General features: G+C 36.3%; 1 protein-coding gene and 1 long non-coding RNA gene across 2 annotated transcripts in view; one reads left to right on the forward strand and one right to left on the reverse strand.

Moving 5' to 3' along the window:
- LOC127863516 (phosphatidylserine lipase ABHD16A-like) overlaps positions 1-22,584 on the forward strand; it is a 61,468-nt gene extending 38,884 nt beyond the window's left edge. Inside the window, exons 9-19 of the mRNA XM_052403059.1 lie at positions 8,137-8,177; positions 8,491-8,595; positions 9,326-9,439; positions 10,138-10,302; positions 11,881-11,944; positions 12,822-12,885; positions 16,075-16,131; positions 17,321-17,383; positions 18,318-18,391; positions 19,186-19,334; positions 21,353-22,584. Of these exons, the coding sequence (XP_052259019.1) occupies positions 8,137-8,177; positions 8,491-8,595; positions 9,326-9,439; positions 10,138-10,302; positions 11,881-11,944; positions 12,822-12,885; positions 16,075-16,131; positions 17,321-17,383; positions 18,318-18,391; positions 19,186-19,334; positions 21,353-21,442 (986 nt within the window). The 3' untranslated portion in view covers positions 21,443-22,584. The remainder of the gene's footprint in view (positions 1-8,136; positions 8,178-8,490; positions 8,596-9,325; positions 9,440-10,137; positions 10,303-11,880; positions 11,945-12,821; positions 12,886-16,074; positions 16,132-17,320; positions 17,384-18,317; positions 18,392-19,185; positions 19,335-21,352) is intronic.
- Positions 1,265-5,426, reverse strand: LOC127863517 (uncharacterized). Its single transcript, XR_008041078.1, has 4 exons — positions 5,338-5,426; positions 3,362-5,143; positions 3,039-3,093; positions 1,265-2,524 (listed from the first exon to the last, which is right to left on the reverse strand). It is a non-coding gene; the product is annotated as an uncharacterized LOC127863517 (long non-coding RNA).
- Positions 22,585-22,926: the final 342 nt, after the last annotated feature.

The raw sequence follows: 22,926 nt of genomic DNA on the forward strand, positions 1-22,926 counted from the left end.
AACAGGAAGCTGAGCGAAATGAAGTCAAGAAAATGCTCGAACAGGATGTCATTGAAGCCTCCAAAAGTCCTTGGGCCTCTCCTGTTGTCATTGTAACAAAGAAGGACTCTACCGTTAGGTTTTGCTGTGACTACAGGCAACTTAATGATGTTACCGTTAAGGACGCGTACCCTCTTCCTAGAACAGATGCCTGTTTGGATTCATTAGCCGGTGCGACCTGGTTCAGCCAAATGGACTTGTGTTCCGGTTTCTGGCAGATTGAAATGGCACCAGAGGACCGTGAAAAGACGGCCTTTGCCACATCACTGGGATTGTACCAGTGGGTATGTATGCCGTTCGGCCTCGCGAATTCTCCATCAACCTTTCAACGTTGCATGGAGGATGTTCTACGCGGTTTGCAGTGGGTAGAACTAGTCCTCTACATGGATGATATAACCTCGCCAGCAAACACCATCTCTGAAGGCCTGTAGCGTTTGTCCCGTATTTTTGACAGACTCGTTGATGCCAATCTAAAGTTAAAGCCTTCCAAATGTGCTTTCTTTCAAAAGAAAATAACTTTCTTAGGCCACATAGTGTCTGAGGAAGGAGTTTCCACTGACCCGGAAAAGATAAAAGCTGTCCATAGTTGGCCAGTGCCAACGTCAGTCAAAGAAATGCGAAGTTTTCTTGGTCTTGCCTCATATTATCGACGTTTTGTGGAAGGTTTTGCTAAAATAGCTCGACCTCTCCACAAGTTATGTGAAAAAGGTATTAAATTTTGTTGGAATGAGGACGCAAATAGTGCATTTGAAACATTAAAACAGGCGCTAACGTCAGCACCCATATTAGCTTATCCAATAACGGGATTATCATACATAATAGATTGTGATGCTAGTGACTTAGCAGTTGGGGGTGTATTATCCCAGGTGCAAAACGGTCATGAACGTGTAATTGCTTACATGAGCAAAGGTCTTAGTAAATGCGAGAAAAATTATTGTGCAACAAGAAAAGAACTTTTGGCCGCCGTAATGGCTTCAAGAACTTTTCACCCCTACATATATGGTCAGAAAACATTGCTTAGAACTGATAACGCAGCTGTAAGTTGGATCAAAAAGCTGAAAACCCCGTCAGGTCAAATGGCAAGATGGTTACAGGAACTAGAAACATATGACCTTGATGTTGTTCATCGGCCTGGGCTCAAACATACAAATGCTGACGCTTTAAGTAGACGACCATGTAAAGTTTGTGAAAGACAAGAGAATTTAAATAATGAAGATACTGACAGTGATTGTGATAATAATTTAATCATAAACCAAAATAACAGTGTAACTATACGAGCAATACAACAAGACGCACAAATAGTTATAAATGGCTGGACCCCTGATGACCTTTTAGTTGCCCAATTAAATGACCCAAATATTAGTCCTATTCTTAATGCTAAGACAAACCAATTAGATAGGCCTTCATGGGATCAAATATCAGATGGTACTTCTTTTCTTAAAACACTTTGGCGCATGTGGGATAGACTTAAAGTAATTAACCAAATATTGTATTGTATTTTCATAGACACGGAAACTGGCTTCGAACAAAATTTACTTATTGTACCGTTAACGAAACGAGATGAAATTATTAAGTATTCGCATGACATTCCGTCTGCTGGACACTTGGGTTTAGAAAAGTCCTTACATAGGCTTAAACAATCGTTCTATTGGCCAGGTATGAAAGAGGATGTTTATAAGTATATCACTAAATGCGATAAATGTGCATGTCGTAAGTCTAATACAGCTCCTAAAGCCCCAATGAGAAATTATATCAATGGTGAACCAATGGAGAGAATTTCCATTGACGTGTTAGGTCCTTTAAGTACAACACTGAAAGGCAACAAATATATTTTAGTAGTAGTGGACAATTTTACAAAATGGACTGAGGCTTATCCCCTGCCTAACCAAGAAGCAAAAACTATTGCTGATGTTTTAGTAAATAATTTCATTTGTCGGTTTGGTTGTCCTCAACAAATTTTAAGTGATAAAGGGACAAATTTCACTTCACAGCTTTTTAAAGATATTTGTGATTTTCTTCACATCGACAAAGTAACAACAAGTTCGCTTCGACCCCAAAGTAATGGTTGTCCAGAACGATTCAACAGAACTCTTCAATCCATGTTGGCCATTTATTGTGAAGATGACCAACAGAGATGGGATGAGTACCTTCCACAGCTAACCATGGCTTATCGTGCTTCCGTGCACAGCAGTACTGGTGTAACTCCCAACAAAATGGTGTTTGGGCGTGATGTAACCCTACCAGTAGAGGCATTTATCGGGTCACCAAATTCTTCAATTGAGGCACGTGATCCAGAGTCATATTGTAGCCAGTTACAGACGGTCCTGGTGAGCTGTCATACAATTGCGAGGAAGTCTCTTCGTAAGAACACAGCATATCAGAAGCGTCATTATGACATCAAGGCGAAAAAGAGGTCTTTTTCGGTCGGCCAAGCTGTTTGGTTGTATAACCCGATTCGACGTATTGGAGTCTGTTCGAAATTGACCTGCAAATGGAAAGGTCCATATGTAATAACAAGGAAATTAGACGACATAACCTATTTAGTAAAGAATGGACTAAAGTTAAAGCCAAAAGTGTATCACATAGACAGATTAATTCCCTACAAAGGAAACCATATTCCATCTTGGTTTGCTCAATTCTGCAATTAGTCAAGTGCAGATTTCGAATAAATAAATGAATTAAGTAAATATGACTTAATTTTTATATCACTCTATTGTGTGTCGGTTTGATCCAAATATATAGTTTATGAGCTGCTGCAAAAGCTGGGGAGAATCAGCTAAGTTGCTCATGAAGTTGTGGTGACCGTGTTAAAGGCACCATAGTATGTGATATGGGCTATATATCACATGTTTTGATAATTGAATTGGCCTGCGCAACCATATTCGTTATCGGTTATTCTTTCATATTTAAATAAATATGATGTTTTATATATTTGGAGCAGACGTTTCAAAATAGTGCTATTAAAAGTAATTAGTCGATTTTAGAGTAATGTGTGATACCTTTGAGTACTTGTGTTGCCTTTTTATTAGGGTGGTGGACACTTTTCGTTGATACCTGAAACAAATAAACTTGCTTTTTGCATATAACATTTTGATTTGGTGAACTATATCTATGTGTACAATAACATGCAATTTGAACAGAACATTATTGGCTTGCTGTTTAAACATTCAGACATTTGTAAAATTCTTAAAGTGTAAAACACATATATTTGAGTTAATGGAGTGTTATGTATAAATGACTCATATAACTTTTTTTATGAAGATGAAAATAAGTAAGCGAGAACATATAAAGTAGCAAATTTCAAACTTATAAACTGTTATACCTTTTTGTAAATTTACAGAATGAAACACCAAAATTGTTGGTTGTGCCATGCCACATTGGCAACTCAACGTCAATTTGAGAGACATGTCGAGACTGTACATCAGCGCTTGGGAGTGGAGTGTCCATTTTGCCATGTAACCATTAAACGCGCAGCTGATATGAAACGCCACATCCTTATGGTTCACCCAGATACGAAGGTTCCGGAGACGGCCTTCCATGTCAGGGAGATGGCTTGCCTAGCAATTTTCCAGGATGATTTCGTTAGGGTTTATGGACAATCACGTTCAACAGACCACAGCTTTTGGCAAACTATTTCTTCAGGGTCAAAGAACACTTTCAGCACCCTGTCGGTCTCTTATATTTCCATTAAACATGGATCTTCTACTGTTGAAGGACAATTTGACAATCAGTCATTTTCTTTAAAATTGTCTGATGACATATTTAACCATCCTCTAATCCTGAGACGTTTGGCCAAAAGGCTAGCTCAGCTGCCACTCTCAAACAGTCCCTTTGACGAGTTTACCAGTCCTGTGGATGCGGATGGAGACACCAAGGAGAAAGTCGCTCGAGGAATCGGAGTTGGGGTTGAGCACATTACTTCAATCAAATTCAACCATGTCCCATCTTTCGTCTTGGTATCGGATGATTTGTCAGGTGGCTCAACTCCACTTTTTGATGAAGTTGAGATCACAGCTACTTCTACGTTTGAAGACAGTATGGGCTACCCCGGACAGCTTCTAATTCAGGCCGACTATTTGGAGACCGCCTTTGCAGACGATTATCTCGCCGGCCACTCCGTCGTGCCTGTTGCAACTTCGTCTTCGTCCGTGTCTTTGGTGCCACCCATTTCGAGTATTACATCACAACCTGCAGCCTGCGTTGAGGTTTCAAGGTCGATTAAGACCCCAATAAAGGCCATCATTCATCATTCAAGACCAACTGAGATTATTTCAAGTGAGAACTCAGAATTTCTGGTGCCAAGTCTTCCCCCAACACCATCAAACCAAATGAGAGCCAAGAAACTGCTAGCCATGGGCGCGATGCCTTTGTTTCCTCCAGCCCGGCGAGAGTGGGACCAGGATGAGACAGTTACCTTCCTGGAACCGAAATTCAAATGGCCTCCCCGTGGCTGGAAGGGAATGTCAGCAGATCTGCGATTAATGCTCACAGAGTTTCAGGCAATGTCAATCTTGCAGGCTAGGGGATGTAATTTCAAGTTTGAACGTGTGGAACTACTGAATGCCTTCAATTTTCTGGTTTTGCCTGGAAGTTTGAGCCCGAGGGCACCAGTCGATACAAATGTACATTCGTGTCATGCTATTTAATTTATGTGAGACTGAGGGAAATTGCCCTAGGGAAAGAGGACATGAAATGGTTGCGCATGATCGAATCTGCATCCATGATGCGTGACACTGCAAATGATAAATTAATAGCAGCGTGCAAGAAAATTCCATTACGTTTGAAAAAGAAATAACTGATGTCTTCTTCTTCGTGTATTGTTCTTTATCCATGACGTGCTCCCCTGATGTCGATCCATGATGTGCTCCCCTGATGTCGATCCATGATTGTCTCCCCTGATGTCGATCCATGACGTGCTGCCCTGATGTCGATCCATTACGTGCTCCCCTGATGTCTTCTTCTTCGTATATTGTACTTAATCCATTATGTGCTCCCCTGATGTCGATCCATGATTGTCTCCCCTGATGTCTTCGTCGTATATTGTACTATATTCGACTGATGAAATTGGTCTTGATTTTACTCTTCAGACTTTGATGTCTCAAATCTGTAACAATATATGTGTAACTAAGTTATCAAGACAAATAATTGCTGATCGTGTGAACGATTGCCAAGTTTATCTTGATCCAAACATTATTAACAATTCCTTTAATTTAAAACTAATAAATGTGTGAAGCATCAGCAAAGAAACTCGATAAATGATAGTTAAATAGACAGCTTGACAATAAAGGTATACTTTACCACGAACGGCGAGGTTCACTTGGATGACAAACTAACCCTCAAACATGTGGTTGTTATTTGCGAACAATCGTTTTCCATACATTGATTTCATGACTCAATTTCCGGTGTTGAAGGCTACACCTAACTAACATGCAAACTATTTTACGGCGTCATTCAGTCTGGACATTGACTGATAATTTATTATTATTATTGTCGTTTTGATTCACACATGTGTTGCATTTGATTGTTTATTGACTGATGTATTGTATTGTCGTTTTGATTCACAAATATGTTGCATTTTATTGTTTATTGACTAAACTAAGTGTTTTTTTTATTAAGTTCATTATGTCATTATTCTAAATTACACCTGAAACAGAGGGGTAACTTAAATTGTGTGATTACGCGTTAAGTTTAAAATTTGATAATAGTTACTGTATTATCGATAATTGGTAAACGTATTCACGAATTATAACGAATTTAAATTTATTATGTTCAGTATTGTTATCTGATATTGTTGTGCTGTTCAAGTTAAAATCAATAGTTTGATTGTCTGTGCACACCAACCTTCTAGGGATTTGCGATATGAATGTACCGCTATTACGTTACTGTGTGGGTAATTATTTCATAATGATTGTGTAGTGTACAACCATTGAATGCAAAACAAGAACCTTTGTAAGATTGAAAATATCTTAGTGTGACTTATTACCCCGAGTGAATAAGTACGGCGTAATGGTATTTGGTGGAAGTTATATGCACTGGATAACGACTACTTACCAACTGTTTCTAATGTTCATGTTCGTTTGTTAATTAATGTTAGTCTTATAATAAGTTTGAATTGCAGTATATTTTATGTGATAACTACCACATGACGTTTGCTTTTGAGCTATCAAAATTCAGGAGAATTTTAATTTTAGAAAGGTGGGGCGATTGTAATGACCCACCCCCACACCCATTATATGCTTAAATGCTTTATTGTTTACTGTTATACTACTAATGATTATGATGATGATGATGATAATTGCACTTACCTTGTTATTCGTGTAAGGCTTGCAATGTCCATTGTTTACATCCTTTTAACACAATAATCCATTTCATTTCCATGACTTATTCCGTAATACCACGAATTATTAACTGCACAAACAGAACTATTAGTATTATGTGTATTGTTTCCATTTCGATCCTGTTGTTTATTGACAAGCCATATTTATGCATTATTATGTAAATGTTATGCATAAATCTGACCTGTCATGGCCACTATGACACAGAATTTGCCAGCATCATTGTGGATTCTGACAGCTCAGGCTGACGGATTCTGATTGGATGATTCCCGAGCTGTCAGAATCCTATTGGTTTATTGTTATTATGCTGGCAGGCTGTCATATGGTCATTGGTCAGTTAAGGTCACGTGGGCACTTTCCAGAAAGTATATAAGGGCGCTAGAATTTGAATTTGACAGCACAACTTCCATCTTGGTAGCTCCACTTGTCTGGGCAGTAAAGTGAGTAAAAACATCTTGGGTAACTAAAAATAACTTGTAACGTATTTCCGAGAAAGTGTCCACCAAACTTGTCTAATTTTGCAATAACATATTAAACCTACTAAAAAAATATATTATTTAAACTGCTACACGTCTTGTTATAAGAACATAATACCCTAAAAGCTAAAAAAAAACATCCTGACGGACGCCACAATATACATGCTTTTATAGAACAATGTGCAAGCTGAATTTATCTTGTTTAAGTATATTTGAATTATTCTTCGGTTTTAAATTGGCCATGATTATCAAATGATTATTGGTTGATGATACATTTTAATATTTAAGAATCACATGAATTTTGTTGTAACATACGTTGAAATAAATCTGTATACTTAATTGTGTTTCATTTATACCCTCAGTAAATGGAGACCTAAGATTGGTCTGGTCACATTGCAAGGATTCTTTTCCTTCTTTATAAAGTATGGAAAAACCTCACTTTCACAATGTGAAAAAAACTTTTAAAAAAATCCAATGGTTGTTTGAACAAAATCCCAGTTGAAGGTTTCCAAAAAAAAAATATATATACTTATTTATTTAAAAAAAATAAAATTCAACATTCAGTTAATTTCGCTATGCAGCTCTATGGATTACACCAAAGTAAATATATTATTGACAACTTGAAAACTCTTCATTACAAATTTTAAAGTATTTGTTAGCAACAAATCAAATACATATGTCCCAATTAAGGTTTTTTTCGTGCTATTTCCTATTGGGCTGATAACTGTACTTTTCCCACGTGGGCAAAAAAACACTGAGTTGGTGTTAGATATAGAGTTCTGTGCACTTATATCATTAAGAATATGCTCCTGTCAAATTGTGAAATGCAAATGTAAATATAACAATAGAGGTTACTTTACATTGTTGCTTTGTGGGTAACCGGGCGCTATCTCAGTTCGTATTGAACTGGACTATAAATCCTGTAGTATAATCCCATGCCCAGCGACATAATTTGGCTTTGATTTATAGAGCCATACCTCCATCCTACCTCTGTTACAAGTAATGCAGTTGTCATTATTTACTGGCTTTAAGTGCACTAAGTACTGGTCAACAAACTAACAAATTACTTGCTCTGTGTTGACCTTATCACACTCTGAAGAACAACATTAAGTTACCCATGTGGAGATACAATATTATTTTTTAAATGCCACTTCAAAGTTCTTGGTTTATCGGGCTATTAATTTTGTTCCTCCTAAATTTAGTAATCTAAGTCCCATGTCTTATGTTCTTAAAGAATTTGTACTTCTAGACAGTGCATGTATGCACATATATATTTTTTGTTTCAGAGACCCCTTTAATTCAAGGAAGAGCAAAACTGGTTGAAGAGGTAACTAAAATGATAAAAGCTATACTGTGTTATATGTTTGTATTTCAATAAAAACTGAAGGTTTCTATAGAAACCTATACAGTTTTATGATGTGTTTATGTTTTAACACTGTATACTTGTAATGATGTTTCTGTTTAAAGTTAGTCCCTTCTTAGCAAAAATCCATATAAGGCAGAAAGTGACATCCCACATTAGCCTGTGCATTTGATTAGCCTGTGCACACTGCACATGCTAATCTGGGATAACACTTAATGCCTGATCATTAAAGTCCATTTTATCAGAGGGATGCTCATATGCCTGTGGATGTGTTTAGATGAATGGTGACCGTGCCAAGGTGGGGACAGCAGATGGCAACGAGATAGACACCATGTTTGTGGACCGGCGAGGGCGCCATGGGGAAGCCTATGGGCAGTTCCTGGTGAGTTTTGAACTGGCGTAACGCTTTAGCAAAGTGAAAAAGGATATATGCAACCAGCATACAACCAGGAGAGTCTGTGAGTAACTCGTATGGTGTTCAGGTTTTTTTCTGTTTTCTGCACCCCTATATATTAGGGTTTGAAAGGAAGCTCAACCCTTTTATACTCAGATATGACTTAAATGCATTTCTTGTCCTTAGAAAATCGTATAAAATGGAAGACCTTTCTTACTAGATTTAAGACTTAAAGATAAGAACTAAATGCCATCTTGCAAACTGGAGGTAGGCAGGGTGGTTGAAAACCTATCCTTGATAAAAGACATAAATATGGTGGTTCACCACCTATCCTCGGTTAAAGAAGGGTTTAGGGTGGTTTACCACCTATCCTTGGTAAAAAAAGGGTAAAGGGTGGTTCACCACCTTTCCTGGGTACCTGGGTAGCTATGGAGCTGTATTCAGCAATCAGAAACTTACTTTTTAACCGTCTCTCACTTAGAATTTAAATGGAAATGGCTGTGTGCAAACAGCATAAAACCAGAACAGCCTGCGAGTTACTTGCAGTCTGTTCAGGTTTAATGTTGTTTGCTGCTCATCGGTATCTAAGGATTAGAAATTAAACCTTTAAAATTGTATTACCATTCCCAAATAATCTAAAATGCTTTTCAACATATAAAGGTTTTCTTTTCAAATTTTAGGTGATATATTTCCAGGGTAATGCTGGTTTCTACTTCAGGTAGTATGTTCCGAGGGTAATGCAGGTTTCTACGAGATAGGTGCCATGGAGACCCCACTCAAACTGGGATATTCTGTGCTGGGATGGAACCACCCTGGATTCGCAGGGAGCACGGTGAGAGGGGAGCTTGGGGGTTGGGCATCAGAAATAATATGTTTCCTACTCTGGGAAAACGGGTTTAATGCATTTTCATGAATTGTTGTCCCAGATGAGTCTGTGCTTTCTGCACAGGCTAATTAGGGGCGACACTTTCCGCTTTTATAGAATATTTTTTTTAAAGGAAGTTTCCTGTAAATGTTTGGGGATAAAAGTACTAACACAGCTGAGAAGGAATGTTGATAAAACTATCAATAACTTGAAAGGGGGGAAATATTTTCTAGAACTAAGGTTTAATATTGGTCACTTACCAGAAAGAAAAGGTCACTCAGGATTTCTTTTAAGTATTGCAATTTTTCCAAAACTTCAAGTTAACCTTAGTACAATATTTTCCCCATTTTAAGTTGTTTTTATACTTTATGCCAAAAACTTAAGATGGGAATAAAGAAGATTTGGGAAACAATTTCATGTTTTAACTCTTTTAGTGCGGGAACCGAATTTTGAAGGCCTTTGCAAACAGTTTGGATCCAGATGAGAAGCCACAGAACGTGGCGTCTGATCTGGATCCAAACTGGTTGCTATTCTGAGAGTATTCTTTGAAAAATAATCGAAGAAAATGCTAATTTTAGAAATTCAGCAGAAGACATTTTAGCAGACGACAAATTTCCCAACATGCAAAGGGTTAAGAACTATTTTGTGTTTTGTCTGGTTGCCAGGGTATACCATTCCCAGATCAAGAGCAGCATGCCATAGATGCTGTGATGCAATACGCTATACAGAAACTGGGCTTCACACCAGACAACATCATACTGTACGCATGGTCTATAGGAGGCTACCCTGCAACATGGGCTGCCATGAACTACCCAGATGTGAAACATGTGGTATGTAGCCTTGTTACATTTGTAGTTTGTTTATTTGGATTATCCTATTGCTATCAGTATTTCAGAAATATTGCAGCAGTCAGTTATCAGACTCACTTTTTATGCCCCCGGTAGGGTGGCATAAAGCAGTTGAACTGTCAGTCTGTCCGTCTGTCTGTCTGTCTGTCCGTCCGTCCGAAAACTTTAACATTGGATATAGCTTTTGCAATATTGAAGATAGCAACTGGATATTTGGCATGCATGTGTATCTCGTGAAGCTGCACATTTTGAGTGGTTAAAGGTCAAGGTTATCCTTCAAGGTCAAAAGTAAAAAAATACAATCCAAGGGATGTTAATAACTTTAAAAGGGAGATAATTTTTAAACCTGCCAAATGATATACACTTCAACACCGTTATTTCGAAGTCGTTGGGACCGTAAAAAACTTCGGATTAAGGATAATTCGAAATAAACATTTGACAGAAGACTTCTTTGATTCTGTAAAAAATGAAACGTTTTGGAATTCGCATGGTTCAGTTACACGCTTACTGAAAAGGGTAAACTAGTCAGATAGCAATAGATATCCACTTGTAACAAACAGAGGAATAAAGCGATTATTTTTCTTGTTTTTATTTTTGTCTTATTACAGAACATATAAAATATAATGAATAGCACAAATTATCAGACATACATACATATTAATACATTTTCGGAAATGAATTAACATTTTTTTAACTAATACGCGATGTCTCTCTGAACACCGGCGTTCGCGCAGACGACAAAGGTGTAATTATCGGCTTTTGACGAGCCACGACAAAGGTGTGAAATTACGGTCAGTATTTTGCAGTTTTGACTTTGGATTAAAGATTGATAATAAGGTGCGAATTATAGTGTTGGGACCGACTGAATCACTTCAAATTAACGATCTCTTCGGTTTAACGAAGTTCGGATTAACAATGAAATTTTACATTAAACAAAGAAGAACCAAAATCGGAACCCCAAAAATACTTCGAAATAACGGTGACTTCGGATTATCGGTGTTCGAAATAATGGTGTTGAAGTGTATTGAAATTTTATTTCAAAGCAGCGCAATAGGGGGCATTGTGTTTCTGACAAACACAACTCTTTTTTACTGGCTGTTTTGATAGTAAGAAATGCAGATAAAAATATAACTCAACGTTATGTTTTTGTTTCTGAATCTATGTTAAATGATCACCACAAGTTGGTTTGTATTAAACAAGTCATTTTGCACACTACATTTTTAAATGCTCATTCACCTAAAGCTGGTTAAGAAAAAAAAAATCATCAAAATTTCAATACATGTACTACATTAAATGATTTTATGAGCCGCGTTATGCTAAAATGGGTTTTGAGCCATATGTAACCAGCGTAGCTTAAAACCAGCCTGCACATCTGCACATTGTGGTGGACAGCTACATGTACCCTGTTCAATGATGAGACCATAAAGCATGACGTTATAGCGGATGGGTTAGCTCCTGAGCAGACTGTGCAATTGCGCTGGCTGATCTGGAGCTATCCTGGCTACATATGGCATATTTGTGCATGTTTCAGCATTTATTGTTTTTGTTTTGTGATTTCAGATTTTAGATGCCACGTTTGATGACATCATGCCACTTGCTCATGCAAAGATGCCTCAGTTTGCTAGTAGGATTTTCTTTACAAAATTATAAAATAATTTACACATTTGCTATGAACTGTGAACAAGCTTTTGTATTAAAACTTTAAAAATATTTAATAAAACTTAAGCACAGAAAGTGTATTTAAGTCGAAGTCTTTTGAACTATTTAATACATTCCCTTTGATATACAGAATTAATTAATGTTTTAAAATGATGGTGTTGTGGAGTTGTGTTATGTTCTTTATTAAATCTTTAAATGCAGCTGCTTGTTTAAAATGAATGTGTTGACACTTAAACAGTTTTTGTGAAAAAGAAATCTGAATGAATGTTAATTACAAGCATGGGTTGATGTATTTATTAAAAATAAATTAAAAATATAATAAACTCGATTGGTCATTGTCCGCTTCGGTACTACTTAAATGTACCTCTTGTACTCTTAAGTATACTTAAAAGTACCCCAGGTATAGAAAATATACTAACATGTACCTGTCCAGTTTAGACTGTACCCAAGTTGTATTCCCGCTCAATATCCTAGCTCTTCAAACATGCTACGTATTATGAAATAGAATTCTCTTTGGACAAAACTTGCCTCAACATGCTTTTTTGAGCAGGAGTTTTGATAATAAAGAGGCCATTTTACAGAATATTTACATAAATATTAACAGATTAATTTGAACAAATTAGCCGCCAACAACCAATTTAGCTTTAGAATTCCGAGGTAGGTTTCAATATATTTTCCATACTTGGGGTACATTTAAGTATGCTTAAGAGTACTGAAGGTACATTTATGTAGTACCTGAGCCAACAATGACCAATCAAATGTCAGTAGCTTTCGTTTTCCATTTAGTTATTTCAGTCAATGACTGATTTCATTTTTTTTAAATTCACAGTCTTTTATTGCAGAGTCATTGGTAGAGCTTACAGTGAAGCAATACATGAATCTTAATATAGCTGAGCAACTCAAAAAGTAAGTGCATATCAATCTTTTCAAAGAAGTATGCGGAGTCATACTGAAAATATATGTGTGAACTTGTGCGCTAATAGGATGAATTTGTCTATAGAATATGAATAAAGAGTCTGTTTGATTATAGATGGTCAATCATTTTTAGCTCGACTATTATATATGAAATATATATAGTGGAGCTATCCTACTCACCCCGGCGTCGGCGTTCCCGTTAGTGTGCAAATGTTCAAGTTTGCGTACCACCCCAAATATTTTCAATGTCCCTTGACATATTGCTTTCATATTTTGCATACTTCTTTACCAACATGACCTTAATCTATAAACAAGAGCAGACAACTGTATCAAGCATTTTGTAAGAATTATGGCCCTTTTTTTGTCTTATCAACTGAATATTTTCTTTAATTTTGTGTTAAGATCCACTTGACTGCTTTCAAACTTCAAATATATTCTTACCATCATGAGGGTACTGTACCTTCCAAGTTCAATTTGACTTTGACCCTTGAATGACCTTGACTTTGAAGGTCAAGAGTAAATTTTAGTTAAATTGCCATTACATCTCTATTAATGATCAGATTTTATTAATACTTTGACAAAACAACACTTACCTGAATACCACAATGGATTCCACCCAAACAATGCACCATGCCACAACCCAGAATCCCTGCCCCCCTCCCCCCCCCCAAATTTTTTTTTTTCCTTTTTAGCTCATCTGAGCTTTTGTGACCAGTCTTTGTCCGTCCGTTGTCCGTCCACATTTGTTCATAAACACTCTAGAGGTCACATTTATTGTCCGATCTTCACGAAACTTGGTCAGAAGCTTTGTCCCAATGAAATGTCGGTTGAGTTTGAAACTGGGTCGTGCCGGGTCAAAAACTAGGTCACTAGGTCAATAAAAAGAAAAAACTTGTAAACACTGTAGAAGTCAAATTTCATGCCCAATCTTCAAGTAACTTTGTCAAAATTTTTGTCTCAATGATATGTTGGTTGAGTTCAAAAGTGGTTCTGGTCCATTGAAAAAGATGGCTGCCAGTGGGCGGGGCAGTTTTCCTTATATGGCTATAGAGAAACCTTGTAAACACTTTAAGTCACAATTTTTGCCCAATCATCATGAAAGTTGGTCAAAACATTGGTTTTATTGATATCTCGGACGAGTTCGAAAATGGTCCAGATCGGTGAAAAAACATGGCTGCCAGTGGGTGGGGCATTTTTCTCTATATGTATATAGTGAAAACATGTGAACACTCTATAATTCACATTTTTAGCCCAATTTTCATGAAATTTGGCCAGAACATTTGTACCCTTGATATGAGAGTTGAGTTCGAAAATGGTTCCGGTCAGTTGAATAACATGGCTGCCAGGGGGGAGGGGGGGGCAGTTTTCCTTATTTTGCCATAGAGAAACTTTGTAAACACTCTAGAAGTCACAATTTTTGCCCAATCATCATGAAAATGGTCCAGTTCGGTGAAAAAACATGGCCGCCAGTGGGCGGGGCATTTTCTCTATATGTATATAGTGTTTATGAAATTTGGTCAGAACATTTCTTTCCTTTATATGAGAGTTGAGTTCGAAAATGGTTCCGGTCAGTTGAATAATATGGCTGCCGGGGGGGGGGCAGTTTTCCTTATTTGGCTATAGAGAAACCTTGTAAACACTCTAGAAGTCACAATTTTTGCCCAATCATCATGAATGTTGGTCAAAACATGGCCGCCAGTGGGTGGGGCATTTTTCTCTATATGTATATAGTGAAAACATGTGAACACTCATAAATTCACATTTTTGGCCCAATTTTTATGAAATTTGGTCAGAACATTTGCTTCCTTGAAATGAGAGTTGAGTTCGATAATGGTTCCGGTCAGTTGAATAACATGGCTGCTGGTGGAGGGGGGGCAGTTTTCTCATATTTATATTGTAAAAAAAGCTTGTGAACACTCTAGAAGTCACATTTTTTGCCCAATCATCATGAAACTTGGTGAAAAGATTGGTTTTATATATATCACATAGTTAATGCCATAATTATTGCCTTTAGATTGTCCAAATTTTCATTATATTATAAAAAATCCTTGTGAACACTCTAGAGGTCACAATTTTGTTTCAGAGTTTATGAATCTTGGTCATAATATTAATTTTGTAAGCAAAGTTTGATGTTTGGTAAGGGGGGTCAACTCAAAATATAGGTCACCGGGTCAAATCTTACAAAAACAAAATCACTCCATCTGCCAGAGTTTTGGTTCAATAATGATGAAACTTGACCAGGATGTTTGTCTGGACAATATCTAGGTCAAGTTTGACGTTTGGTTAAGATTGAATGAACTGACTCAGGTGAGCGAACTAGGGCCATCTTGGCCCTCTTGTTTTTATTTTTGATAGATCATCTAATAAATGACCACACCCCACATAATATTATTGGGTTTATTATTAATGGTTGATCATTGTTATACCCCTGCAAATGAACTTCAGATATGTCATGAAGTATTGGTGTGAAAGAATTTCTCATCACCATTGATTCACAAAATCCTGAGTTATTTGCCCTAGACCATTACTGACAAAACAGCAAAATAGTGGGTTGTATCATTCACTTTAGTGATCAAGCTTTAGCTGTTGTTTTATTGTTGTATTTGATAGAGTGTATAAGGTGGTATGTGGGTATTGTATTGAACTAAATATTTTACTTTTTATCTTTAAGAGCAGACATTATTGTAGTGGCTAATTTCTTCCATATTGTGGTGGCCTGTGAGTGGGATGGAAATTTAGAATTACAATTATATCACCAAAACAACAAAAAGGGTTGGCTACAATAATTATGACATTTGTCTCCCTTTCTGTCGTTCATGAGGGTATTTTTGTTGTTCTGGCAGAATGTTTGTTGTTTGGGCGTGTTGTCTTGTTGGCTTCTTTCAATTATGCAAACATAACCAAGCAATATGGCAGAAATCATACATAATAATTATATTATCAATCTAAACAACCTCACTTTTTCTGAGGGGAAGCTTACTTTTATGTTTACAAGGGCATATATACAGATATTTAATAGTTTCCATCTACTCCAGACCCTGTTCTTATGCTGGGTATGACATTTTCTGTAGAGAAATGTATTCTATATTTATTATTCCGATGATGCATAAGTACACAACATATAAATACATATGCACTTAGATTTGAAGGTAATGAAATTTTGTTTTTCCTTATTTCTAGATATCCTGGGCCTTTGTTGTTGATCCGAAGAAGTCGAGATGAGATGATTACTACTCAGTAAGATCAATTAACTTTTGGCATAAGGCCTAAAATAGATAAATCATATTTTGGCATAAGGCCTAAAATAGATCAATCTCATTTAGTAATAAGGCCTAAAATTGATCAATCTTATTTTGGCATAAGGCCTAAAATATGTCAATCATATTTTGGCATAAGGCCTAAAATAGATCAATCATATTTTGGCATAAGGCCTTAAATAGATCAGTCATATTTTGGCATAAGGCCTTAAATAGATCAATCCTATTTTGGCATTAGGTTTTAAATAGATCAATCACATTTTGAGCTAATGCCTAAAATAGATCAATCACATTTTGGCATTAGGTCTTGAATAGATCAATCACATTTTGAGCTAATGCCTAAAATAGATCAATCACATTTTGGCATTAGGTCTTGAATAGATCAATCACATTTTGAACTAATGCCTAAAATAGATCAATCACATTTTGGCATTAGGTCTAAAAAAGACCAATAACATTTTGAATTAAGGCCTAAAACAGATCAATCACATGTTTGCATAAGACTTTAAACATATTATTCATATTTTGGAATTAGGCTTAAAATTGAACCTTATATAAATGCTCTTACCCGAACTAATTTTTGGAGCTAATATTCAAATAATCTGAAATAAATAATTGTTAGTACATGTATTTGTTTTCCATATAACAAGTTTGCATGCTTTCAATTGTTATTTATTTTCAAGGTGGTTTTTACCTTTTTCCTCTTCCATTATAACAGGAGATAGTATGAAGATTTTAATTGGATTTGCACATATATTTAACTGACCAGCTAAGATTTTCTAGGCTGGGCTGTTGTGGGAGTATGAACTAAATTAAGTTTTTTCTATACATCTTTAGTTTAGTTTAAACCTATTTATTTTAGCTCGATTGCATAGAAAGTAATTCCTACTTATTTGAAATGCTCTCGAGTCTGTTTCCTGGGCCTAGAACCAGTACTTGGTGTCTATATGGGAGATCGAAAGAACGCTCCCACAGCGGGGATCGAACCCGTGACCTCCCGGTCGCAAGGCGGACACCATATCCATTACACCACGGCGACCTCTTTCATTATTCACTTATGTTTATCTATTAAATATGTTACTATGTAATAAACTAATAAAAAAAATTTATTTGTTGATGCTCTTCCTGATGTTTTGAAAATAAAGCACTCATCTGATATTGCTTTTTAGAGATCCTACAGCCATTCACACAAATCGGGGGAATTTTCTGCTCATGAAGATCTTGAATCATAGGTAAAAAATAGTTTGGATAAATAATGAAACTATTTGCCTAATCGGACTGCAATCTTTATGTGAAACTATTACTTATGTTCAGGAGAGTATAATGTCGTAGGTTTGTACATCAATTGTTTGATATATGTTCCTGAACCCTTTTCCACTTGGATTCATATTTTGACGCATTTTTAGTCCCACAGAAAGTTAAATTTAACTAAATACCTTTCTTACTAAATTCAAGTGTTAAAGGCTTTATTTCAAACCCTTATATACTGATGAGCAGCAAACAGCATAAAACCTGAACAGACTGAGAGGTACTCGCAGGCTATTCTGGTTGAATGCTGGTTGAAAAAGCCATTTTCACTTTGCTTCTAATAGGGGAAAGGGTTTAAGCCACAAGTGGTGCATATTTATTACTGGATTTATTACCGTTTTAGAAAATAAATGGTGACACCTATCATATTGAAGATAATACGTTAAATACTTGATATATAATAATTCATTATTTCAGTCTAAAATTACCAATGCATGCTGGTACATATGAACCAAGCTCTGGGAAAACGGGGCTAAATACATGTGCGTAAATAATTGTCCCAGATAAGCCTGTGAACAAGCTAATCAGGGACAACAACTTTTGACTTTCATGGAATTTTTCATTCTAAAGGCGGTCTCATCATGGTAGAAAGTGATATTATTGACTTTCCTGTGCGGACTGCACATGCTTATTTGGGATGGTACTTTTCACACACGTATTGATCCCTGTCAATCAGGGATACAAACTACTATTTTGTTGATGGTTGAACGTCTTCTCTCTGTCAATAATTTAGTTCATGAGTTTTCTCAGGAAATCTTTGTTTCCCACCACACATTTTATGGGCTATTTGCTAGTTGGCGCCGTGATATATTTATGATCTGCAAACCATTGTTTTGTTGTCTTCCATTGTTTTTAAAGGTATCCAAAAATAGTGGATGACTCGTCACTTTCAACTTTACAAGAATGGACCTCAGTGGGAAAATATGAACAAGGTTTGAGTATTTTGATGCACTGTTGATTATTAATTATATTTAAGTTGTTGTTTACAGTGTGTCTGTGTGTAAACTAAATGGGGGTTTTTTCACTACAGGAATTTCAACAAAATAAAGGGCAGATAATGTTTAGATCTCAAATTGATTTAGTAAGTGACACATTCTGGGGAGATACTACCAACTTTGATTGTTTGTCTCTCTTTTTAAGAATTAAAATGTTTCACAAAAATTTTCTAAGAATTGTTAGTAAAATAATTATTTTTGAGGCAAACTTGTCCCTTATTACAAGTATATAAGTATAAATTTGATCAGCTTTAGTTACAGTTTAAACCTATTTATTTTAGCTGGATTGCATTAAAAGTACTTACTACTTATTTGAAACGCTGTCGAGTCCGTTTCCTGGGCCTAGAACCAGTATTTGGTGTCTTTGGGGGATATCTAAAGAATGTTTCCGCAGTGGGGATCGGACCCATCACCTTCCAGTAGCTAGGCAGACACCATATCCATTACACCACAGTGAAGTTGTGTGATTAGCTTTATGTTAAAAAAAATGCTCAGTACTCACCTCTTAAGAGCAAAAGTAACTTTTTATCTTTCATGGAAATATTGTCAACATGTGTGGGGCATGTGACTCATACTTGACTCATATGTCTGTCCAACAAAATAAAGCCAAGATATTTAAACATTCCGATATTTCCAGGCTGATTTGGGACAGCTAAACATTTCATTCAATCTTTATTTAATGCAATCTACTTTGAGATCAGCTTTGTATTACAAACATGGTATTTTTTCAGATCAGCTCTACGTAGCGTATGGCATTGACTCCGAGTGGTGTGAGACGGTGATGGCCTCGTATATGATGGAGAATCCTGGTGCAGTGTTTCCTATCGACCTTGGGAGAGACTTCACGGACGAACAGAAAAAACACATGACTATTTTTCTGGTATATTAGCTTTATGTGACATTTTGGTATATAAGCTTTATGTGACATTTTGGTATATAAGTTGTATGTGACATTTTAACAGATTGTAGAAAATGTGACATATTATCAAAGAAAGAATCAGAATGTAAATAATAAGGGATCATTTTCTATAAAAATGTTTGATAAAAAATTGTTGTTAAAAATTCAATTACCTAAAATTGAAATATCAAAAAGGTAAAGAGTTTTCTATTTTAAATAAAAAAGTTATTTTGTAGGTCTCTATAACACAAAGTGATCAAGATGAGCTATTATAATCATCCTATGTGCAGCGTCCTGCTGCGAGCGTTGTCAACTTTTTACTCATTACCTCTCTAGAGCCATCATTTTTCATTTTTGATGAAACTTGGTCAGAACATTTATCTAGACAACATCCAGGCTGAGTGTAAATCTGGGTCGTGTTTGTCCCAAGGTCACCAAACCTAATCTTTCAAAAACTTTAACAGTGCTTTCTTCAGCCCATTTAATGGTCTCTCACCGGGGTGCTTGAATTTTGAAATCAGAGAAAAATTTTCTAGATGCCACAATTATGACTTAATGTTGATGTAAAATTGCAGAATGTTTATTATAAAAGTATATTGGCCATGTTTGAACCTGATTCATTTGCGTCTAAGGCTTGGTCACCAGTTTAAATTATTGAAAAAGCTTACTATTCAAGAGGGCACAATTATTTCTGACTCAATCCTGATACATGTAATAGTTTATGAGAATGTCTTATCTTGGCATGTTCTAGGCTCAGTTCCAATCTTGTTTACATGCATTAAAATCAAGGTCGTTAGGTTTAATCTGAAAAAACCTTGTCATCACCCTAAAAATGCCACACTAATGACTCGTTGATGAAACATATTGAGTCATATTGTTTACCTGTACACTATCTATTCTGAGTTGGAATCTGGAACATGTGGGTCCAAAAGCTATGTCACCAAGAAGAATCTTAGTTTAATTATTTTTCAAAGAAAAAAGTCACCTGGATAAATTTTTTTTTTTTAATTGTAACCTTTCTAGAAGCCACATTTATGTCTTGATAAGATGTATTCAGTACATTTATTTTGACAATATGGAGGCCATGTTTGAATCAGGGTCAAGTGTGGGTCAAAAACTAGATAACCAGGTCAAGTCTTCAACAATTAGTGTCCAAAGATTCTGGTGAGCGCTCAAGGGCCAATAAAGCCCTCTTGTATTACCTTGATTTTATTATGCTTCCCCAAAAAAATTTGGGGGGAGCAGATAGTCGCCGCTTCGTCTGTGCGTCCGTGTGTCCGTCCGTGCACAATTTTTGTCCGGGCTATTTCTCAGCAACTAATGACCGGAATTCAATGAAACTTTATGGGAAGCTTCACTACCAAGAGAACATGTGCATGTAATCAGCCGGTTATGGTCGGATGAATTTTCACAGAGTTATGGCCCTTTGAAATTTTCTATAAACTGTACATATAGTGCAATTCTTGTCCGGGCTTTTTCTCAGCAACTAATGACCGGAATTCAATGAAACTTTATGGGAAGCTTCACTACCAAGAGAACATGTGCATGTAATCAGCCGGTTATGGTCGGATGAATTTTCACAGAGTTATGGCCCTTTGAAATTTTCTATAAACTGTACATATAGTGCAATTCTTGTCCGGGCTATTTCTCCCCTACTACTGACTGGAATACAATGAAGCTTTATGGGAAGCTTAACTATCTTGAGGAGATGTGCATGTTATTTATGGGTTCTGGTTAGATGATTTATTTAGAGAGTAATGGCCATTTGAAGTTTTTAAGTTGCTAAACTATACATCGTTTTATTTTTTCCAAAGTTATGCCCCTCAAGACGTTTCCTTTTATCTGAATATATAGTGCAATATTGTGACAAAAAAAAACTTTGGGGAGCATCACCCGTCTCCGACGGTTTCTTGTTATAATTAATTGTGTGCATTACATTGTATTTTAAGGCAGATCTTACATAACGTTTATACCTGCTTGTATTTACTTTCGATTCCAAGGCCCGGAAGTACATGGAGGACTTTGACTCCACGCACTGTACACCCCTACCCCAGCAGTTCTTTCACAAACCTTGGAGCCCGCAGATATGATGGCAGCAACTCAATGCCTTACACTAGCAATGAGGCACACATTAATCATTGACCAACATTTTCCTTTCACAAACCATGGAGCCCGAAGATATAATAGCAGCAACACAGGGCCATTAGTTGAAACCTTTATATTTTTACTCGATTGCAACGAAATTACTACAATTTATCTGATATGCTCTCGAGTCCCTTTCCTGTGACTAAAACCAGTGCTTTGTGTCGTAAGGGTAAATCTGATGAATGCTCCCACAGTGGGGATTAAACCCGTGACCTCTTGATTGCTCGGCTGACAAAATATCCTTTACGCAAGGGCCTGTCATGAGCAATGACATTAGGATAAAACTGGAACCAGCATTTATTGGACTTTTAATATCAATTACACTTCTCTAGGACTTTATAATTAAGGATTAAGGGACCGCTTGGCAATCGGGATGTCACAGGTTTGATCCGCACTCTGGGAACGTTCTCAACTTCATCCCAGGGAACAGACTTGAGAGTGTCTATGTAAGCCTCAGGCTTCCAATGCAATCGAGCTGAAATAAATATGTTTAGAAGACAAAAAAGACAAAAGAACACTAGTGTAATATTAAAAGCAATTAGGGCACACTTTTACCAATTTTTTTATTTATTTTTTGCAATATTTTCATATTTGAATATTTCTTTGTATTTATTTTGTGTTATATTGTGAACACGTGTGGGTTTTTCAAATATTTCAGAGAGCTTAGTAAACAACTGTGAAAAAAAGGAACTGCTCATACATTTTAGCGATAGAAACAATACTTTATTGTTGGCAAATGAGATTTTGTGAATGTCTTGATTTATAACAAAAATACAATTGTTGCAATGTAATGCCGTTCTGTTGTATGTGACGTATTGTTATTAATGGACTAGTGCACCAATAATAAAGAAACAGTATGTGTTTCTAAAAACATTAACAAACTTTTTTCTTAAATGATATCAATGTATTTCCTTCAAATTGTGTTGATGTCAAATTGAAATCTGTGGACGAGTTTTTATTGTACGCATTTATGGAGCATTACAGTATTGAACAAACTACAGTGTAAAACTCTAATGAGATCATGAATTGCTATATATTATACAAATCAACGTTTACCCATGCTCCCAAAAGAATATCCAAAATCCAAGATTTTGTTATGTTATGAAAACCGCAGATTGCTATCAAAATAAAACAAGGCTATTGCCAACAATAAAAGTCCCCTACCGGTGAAACTCCACCATTTTCAGAAATATTTCTAGTCTATTTGTTTCCATTGAAACCATTATTCTTGATGTAGGAACAAAATAATAGGACGTGCATAATCTCCATATTTTGTCCGTCCATGTTTCAAGTTTCATGCAAAAATATGATGAACTTTTAAAGTTATCACAGGATCCACCATTTTCAGCAAAATTTCTAGTTAATTTGTTGCCATTGCAACCAGAATTTTTGACGTTGGAACAAAATGAAATGATGTGCATAATCTCCA

The sequence above is a fragment of the Dreissena polymorpha genome, unplaced genomic scaffold (genome assembly GCF_020536995.1).
Source record: "Dreissena polymorpha isolate Duluth1 unplaced genomic scaffold, UMN_Dpol_1.0 chrUn012, whole genome shotgun sequence".
Lineage (NCBI taxonomy): Eukaryota > Metazoa > Mollusca > Bivalvia > Myida > Dreissenidae > Dreissena > Dreissena polymorpha.